The sequence below is a fragment of the Juglans regia genome, chromosome 16 (assembly GCF_001411555.2).
Source record: "Juglans regia cultivar Chandler chromosome 16, Walnut 2.0, whole genome shotgun sequence".
Taxonomy (NCBI): domain Eukaryota; kingdom Viridiplantae; phylum Streptophyta; class Magnoliopsida; order Fagales; family Juglandaceae; genus Juglans; species Juglans regia.
This window is the reverse complement of record NC_049916.1, coordinates 15,439,719-15,446,798: the sequence shown is the minus strand read 5'-3', so window position 1 is coordinate 15,446,798 and position 7,080 is coordinate 15,439,719. Positions and strand designations below refer to the sequence as shown.

The following is a 7,080-nucleotide window of genomic DNA, read 5'->3' as shown; positions in this document are numbered from 1 at the left end:
TTGTATGTATTTTTGTTATCACTTTGCTGTGATTTTGCCGTGATTTTGCTTTGAGGACGCAGAGAGAGCGACGCGGTCTAGCTTGATTTTGCCGTGGTTTTGGTTTTGCATTTTTGCGTGGTTTTACTGTTCATCTTATAGACACTTTTAAATAATAGGAAGATATATAGATATAGATGCCCATCATCTAGTATAAATAGCGGTAACAAACTCTCCACTCTCCCAAACGCCTCGGCCTCCTAAAATCAAAACAAAGTCAAATATGGGGAGGTTTTTTTTCTTCTTGGTCGTCTTCTTCCTCTGTATTCTGTGGATTCCGAGCATCGTACTCCAAAGCAAGCCTGTCTCAGCTTTACCGCTGTACACCGATTCACGGTGGATTGTGGACGATGAAGGGCAAAGGGTAAAGCTGGCATGCGTGAACTGGGCGTCGCACATGGAAGCTGTGGTGGCGGAGGGACTGAGCAAACAGCCCATGGACGCCATCTCCAAGAGGATCAAATCCATGGGATTCAACTGTGTTAGGCTCACTTGGCCGCTTTTTTTGGCCACCAACGACTCTCTCGCTTCTCTCACTGTCCGACAGTCCTTTCAGAGTCTTGGGCTGTCTGAATCCGTTGTCGGAATCCAGGCCAACAACCCCTCCATCGTTGATCTTCCCCTCTTACAAGCATTTCAGGTAACAACAAAATAGCCCTCTTCTTCTTAATTCTTAATCTCCTGGTTAAGTTAACCCATATACATCAGAGAGAGAGAGGATATATATATATATATATATAATAAAATAAAAAATTTAATTTTTTTAAATTTTAAAATAAAAATAATATTATAATAATATTATATTTTATTTTTATATATAATCTTAATTCATCCAAAGTATAGCTTACTGTTTTTTAATTTTATGTTTGCTGCTTTTTCAATTTTTACTACGATATTGTTAATGCAATATATATTCAATTTATTTATATTTAAGCGTGAATATAGGCTATATATAATTATTGTTGACGATAATGACTCGAATAAGTATGATAACAATGTTAATGAGGCTGATGGTGATTGCCACGGCAATGATATCATGTTAATCTCTCTCTCTCTCTCTCTCTCTTAGCAATAGTATATTCTAATCTTATAGTCATTTTCTTCATAATGTATATTTTTTTAACTTGAGTAAAAAGAATAAATATCTTTTGATTTTCCCAACACTTCTCTCTCTGTATAATATTAGTCGTATACTGCTATAGATCATATGAATATTTAAATTTATCAAATAAAAAATATTATATACGAATAATTAGTTAAGATTTTTTTTAATTATTATATTAAATTTAAACTTAAAAAAACTATCAATGTTAGTTCTTTGATGTTCCAATTTTTGTTGAACATCTTAAATTTCTTAGGCTGCGTGTGGTTTCTAAACTCAATTGAATTCAGTCGAATTTTAAACTAAGTCTAACATTCAAATACTTAACTCTTAATTATTAAAATCATTCTAACTCAAAACCTTCTTACACGTAAGATCCACAATTTTTTTCAACTTAAAATATTTTTATACGTGAGACCTATAATCTTTTTCAATTTTTTATAAAAAGTATTAAATTCATATTAATATCCAAACACACTTTAAACTCAGTTTAGATGGTCCCACATAATTCTCTTCATTACTCAACTCATTACTATTCATAAAAAATTCAACTCAACTCAGCTCAACTTAACATCCAAACGCAGCCTAACTTTTTTTTATTTTTTTATAAGTTTCTTAAATTTCTTAACCTTCTCTCTCCTTATGCTTTCTCATGTTAGTGATGGACAAGAAATCATACAAACTTTGTTTGAACGGAGATAGGGTTAAGAAGTCTCATTTAGATGTTGAGTTGAGATGAGTTAAATTTCTTATAAATAATAGTGAATTGAGATATTGAAGTGAGTTTTATGAGGTTTACCTAAGATGAGCTTAAATGTATTTAGATATTAAGATGAGTTTAGGGTTAATTTGGATTTAAAGATGAGATGAGATGTTTTGGATGAAAATTGAAAATTAAAAAAAATATTATTAAAATATTATTTTTTAAATTTATAATTGTTTTGGGATTTGAAAATGTTAAATTGAGATTTGAAAAAGTTAAATTATTTATTATATTTTGTGTGAGAATTTGGAAAAGTTGTAATGATGAGATGAGATGAGATGAGAGGAAATACTTTCTGAATCCAAACTGGGCTCTAGATGTATTTATGAGAAATTGAAAAAGGTTGTGGGTCTCGCATGTAAAGAAGTGTTGGGTTGAAAAAGGTTATAGGTCCCACGTGTAAAGAGGTTTCGATTTGAGTGATTTTAGGCTCAGTTTGGATTGAGAAACACTCTCGATCCATCTTATCTCATCTCATCATTACAACTTTTATAAATTTTCATATAAAATACAATAAACAATTTAACTTTTTCAAATTTTAAAACAATAATAATATTAAAAAATAATATTTTATTCAACTTTTAACTTTTATCTTAACATCTCATCTCATTTCAACTCATTATCTAAATTTATAATAATTTGAGAGTTGGATGTTTGGATGTTAAACTCAACTTAAAATTAGACTAAACTAAGTTGACTTCAATATCTTCCAACATCCAAACGGAGCCTATCTCAAAGTAAATATTTTTTTTTTTTTGAATAGAAAGTAAATATATACTGCCATTATGATAAAGTTAATAACCTTTATTAATCTGTCGGTGACAAAAAAAAAAAAAAAAAAAGATGCATGAATTGAGAAAACTAAAAAGACAAATATTAATAAATTAAAAGAATATACTAATTCGTAATAAAAATTACTACTTTAATGAGATAAATTATTTTTGGTTTAATAATTTCAACTTTTCTAAGAAAACCAATAAGACGTGTCAGCAAAACTCCAAATTCGAAAATTACACATTTAATCTCTAATACTTAGATGGAGATATTGTTTTTATCACTTGTATCGTATTTGACAAAATTTTATGTCTAATCAAGGCGGTAGTGTCTAGCTTGGGGGCTAACAACGTGATGGTCATATTGGACAATCATATAAGCAAGCCCGGATGGTGTTGCAGCAACTCTGATCGCAATGGGTTCTTTGGCGACCAGTATTTCAACCCGGACCTCTGGATTGAGGGGCTAACTCGGATGGCAACCATCTTCAATGGCGTGGACAATGTTGTCGGCATGAGCTTGAGGAATGAGCTTCGAGGCCCCAGACAAAACGTGTATGATTGGTACAGGTACATCATACATAAAAGGGCTAGCCTAATCTTGTGCACAATGCTCAGCTCCTCCACAAATAGATTCATGTCAATGGTTCTTTTTGTTCAATTCTTTTGTGTTAGTTCTAATTTTCAGTTTTCAAACAAACTAGGTACATGCAGAAGGGAGCAGAAGCAGTGCATGCAGCAAACCCAGATGTTCTGGTCATTCTCTCTGGCCTCAACTACGGCAAAGACTTGTCATTCCTCCACAATCAACCAGTGGACCTCACATTCACGGGAAAGTTAGTGTATGAGACGCACTGGTATGGTTTTTCAGATGGGATGGCATGGGAATCTGGCAACCCGAATCAAGTGTGCGGGAGAGTGGTAGATAACATGATGAGATTGTCAGGATTTTTGTTGGAACAAGGATGGCCGTTGTTCTTGAGTGAGTTTGGGATAGACCTAAGAGGTACCAGTGTGAATGACAACAGGTATATGAATTGCTTCTCGGCTGTGGCAGCTGAACTTGACCTGGATTGGGCCCTCTGGACACTTGCTGGGAGTTATTATATGAGAGAGGGAGTTACGGGATTAAATGAGAACTTTGGTGTGCTTGATTGGAATTGGTGTGATACACGAAATGCATTCTTCTTGCAAAGGATCTCTGCTCTGCAATCTCCTTTTCGAGGTATATTAATGATGATAAATGCCTTTCTTCTTCATTTTAACTACTATCATCCTTTCGACATTTCAGGATTGTGCTCATGTGACTTGCAGGGCCTGGTCTATCGCAAACTAGACTACACAAACTAATCTTCCATCCATCAACTGGTCTGTGTGTTCTAAGAAAAAGCTTGCAGGAGCCATTAAGGTTGGGTCCCTGCACAGACTCCGATGGCTGGAACTACACACCACAGAAAACTTTAACCGTACAGGGAACATATTTCTGCCTACAAGCACAAGATTTGGGAAAGCCAGCAAGACTTGGCATAGTCTGCAGCAGATCTGGTTCAAAATGGGAAACCGCCTCGGATTCAAAGATGCATCTCTCAACCGAGCTTGACAGTGGTGCTACCGTTTGCCTAGATGTAGACTCCACTAATACCATAGTCACAAATACTTGCAAATGCATAAGCAGAGATGATATGTGTGACCCAGGAAGCCAGTGGTTCAAGCTTGTTGACAGTACAAGAAGTTCAAGCTCTACAGAATCATTCTGATAAAGCTCAATCTTGGCTTTGCCTGGTAAGGATTCTATATGGATGCTTTTATGATCAGCAATAGAGTAACCAGACAAGCCATTCGCAACTGTAAAGATAACCATACCTCATGTAAATTGTGAAGCTCCTCCATATGCCCATATATATTAGTCCCAATACAACAAAAAGGAGGAAAAAACCCAAACGGTTAGCATCTATTTTAAGAAGCAAAGATCAGTGTACTTGAGCTGATTATCTATGTTAGAGGACATGGTTGTAATTAGTATAGTTTATGATTATACAATGGTCATTTGTATGTAGTATGTATAAAATGTTTAATGTTAATGAACATACGAATTCATTCTCTCTCTCTATGTTCGACTACATAGTATAATAGAAAAGTGTAGTCAGCTAGTGGTGGTTGTGCGACGGAGCTAGTACTGGTTGTGGTTGTGCGACGGAGTTAGTGGTGGTTGTGTTAGACCTTCACGTCGAATTGCCTCTAGAGATGCCGCACATGCCCTAGTCATGATGGGGACATGCACATTGGCTAGTCCACAAGCATGCCTTGGCTACGTGGGGTGACACGCATGTGGCGCCCACCCAGCATGCATGCATGCCTTGGCCCGCGCGATGGCACACACGGGGCGCCTAGCATGCGGGCCAGCGAGGTTAGTGAGTGCTAGTCCATCCACGCAGTCATGCACCGTGCGCCCATGCGCTCGGCATTGCACGCAACAGCTTGCTCATGCGCATTCTAGTGTGCAGGCCCATGCGCACGCTTATGGGCCGCGTGGCCCTGCGCGTGCCCATGCACCACACAACCAGCCCCCGCCCGCCCGCGAGCGCTCGCACACACGCACAACTCTTGCCGCATGTCAGCGAGGTTAGTGGCATGCCCCATAGGCATGCCATCCAGCGCACGGCTCCAGCCTGTGCCTTGTAGGCTAGGCCAGTGCCATGCCCACTGTGACGCCCTCAAATTCCGCTTGAGATCGGATGGACATTTGAAGTGTCGAGACATGCAACACAAGGTTACCTGCCCCCGTTCATGACATAAAAGATGCAATATTTTTAACATGCATCTAGCATTATGTAATATTCGCAGCGGATAATTTTTTTCTTTAGCAATACTATGCACCAAACTAAAATATCCCAAATACTTTTTTTTTTATAAGTAAAATATCTCAAATACTTAAAACATACTCCATACTTAACGACATACTAAACAACTAAGATCACAATAATAGTCCATAAGGTTGTGATCAAAAGAGTGCTGGAGATTGAACTCCACCAATACAAGTAGTAATCTGAGGTAACTATTGTAATACCATCTACGTCGCACCGTCGCTTAGTCGGCCGTTTCCAGTTGGTCGATTCCCGGTTCTCCTTCAGATCCTATAACAAAATCTACCATTCGGGGGGAATGGTAGTTGGGACTACCATAGTGAGATTTGATTACAAATCTCAGCAAGTTAACGGAAAACTTCCACACAGGTTAATGATGCATGCATGGCAGTAAAAGCATGAATGCATAATCAAATCATAAGTAATCATAGCATAACTTGACATACAACATAACATAACTGGCATAACTTAAACTGAAACTGAAGCTTAGCATGAACGTGACTTGAAACATAGCATGAACGTGAACTTGAAATATAACATGGACTTAAAACATAACATGAACGTGAACATGCATAATTTGAACATGAACTTGAGCATGACATAACATAAATGTGAACTTGGAACATAACGTAAATGTGAACATAACATAACATGAACTTGAAACATATTCTTGTCTCATGGGATTACCATGATTGCGTGAACGTAAACTTGAACGTAACATAACGTGAACTTGAAACATGACTTGAACGTGAAATACATGAACTTGAAATCTTATTCAATAGACTTAATCATTAAAGTGACCATATGGGTGCTACACAGGTCCCCTTGAGCCATGTGTCCCTGCCGATTACCGCATCACATCACAGGTTTCTATACCAGCTGTGAGTGCGTTAATACGTACTCCACAGTTGTTGTGGCCCCACGTATTCTACGTGTCACAATTGCTGTGTCTCACGTAGTGTATGCTCCACAGTTGTTGTGGCCCCATACTTCATGCTCCACAGTTGTTGTGGCCCCATGACTTATCTGTTTGTGCCACACTTGCTGTGGACACACGTAACATAATGTGTGGCACCATCGGCGTTAGTGTCTGGCGCGCTCCGGTGACCAGCTAATTAGGCCCCATTCGCAACCTGTTGACTGTACTTCGTCAACCCAGGGAATTTCACACCTATTTAGACACTCCAGCGTGAACAAAGGAGTTCCACTAGGATATTACCCCATCCTAGCGCTTAGGGTCGTGATTGACATGAATGACTTAACTAGCAGACATGACATTTCGTAACGTGACGTAACATGAACGTGACATAAAAGACAGAAATCTTGACGTAGCATAACGTGACATGAACGTAAGACGACAGACATGACATACTTCGAGATATAAATGTAACAGAGAACATTTCATAACATGGCATACTTGTAACATGTAACATTTCGTAACATGACATACTATATAACAGAAAACATTTCATAACATGGTGTAACATGTGACAGTGAATCTTACATGACATGAAATACATGTAACAGATGGCATACTTA

At 37.8% G+C, this 7,080-nt stretch overlaps 1 protein-coding gene across 1 annotated transcript; it reads left to right on the top strand.

The window, feature by feature from the left end:
* The first annotated feature begins 204 nt into the window (after nucleotides 1–204).
* Nucleotides 205–4,785, top strand: LOC108980009 (glycosyl hydrolase 5 family protein-like). The gene is made up of 4 exons (XM_035686760.1): nucleotides 205–679; nucleotides 3,000–3,247; nucleotides 3,382–3,902; nucleotides 3,992–4,785. Exons 1-4 carry the CDS (start codon nucleotides 263–265, stop codon nucleotides 4,432–4,434), a joined length of 1,629 nt encoding a protein of 542 aa, XP_035542653.1. The 5' UTR covers nucleotides 205–262; the 3' UTR covers nucleotides 4,435–4,785.
* The last annotated feature ends 2,295 nt before the right edge of the window (nucleotides 4,786–7,080 follow it).

Bases quoted from the DNA above. Each gene is read 5' to 3' on its own strand.
- LOC108980009 (XM_035686760.1), top strand. From the start codon at position 263: ATGGGGAGGTTTTTTTTCTTCTTGGTCGTCTTCTTCCTCTGTATTCTG. The intron at 3,248-3,381 runs GTACATCATACA...CAAACAAACTAG, and splicing joins AACGTGTATGATTGGTACAG to GTACATGCAGAAGGGAGCAG. The intron at 3,903-3,991 runs GTATATTAATGA...TGTGACTTGCAG, and splicing joins TCTGCAATCTCCTTTTCGAG to GGCCTGGTCTATCGCAAACT.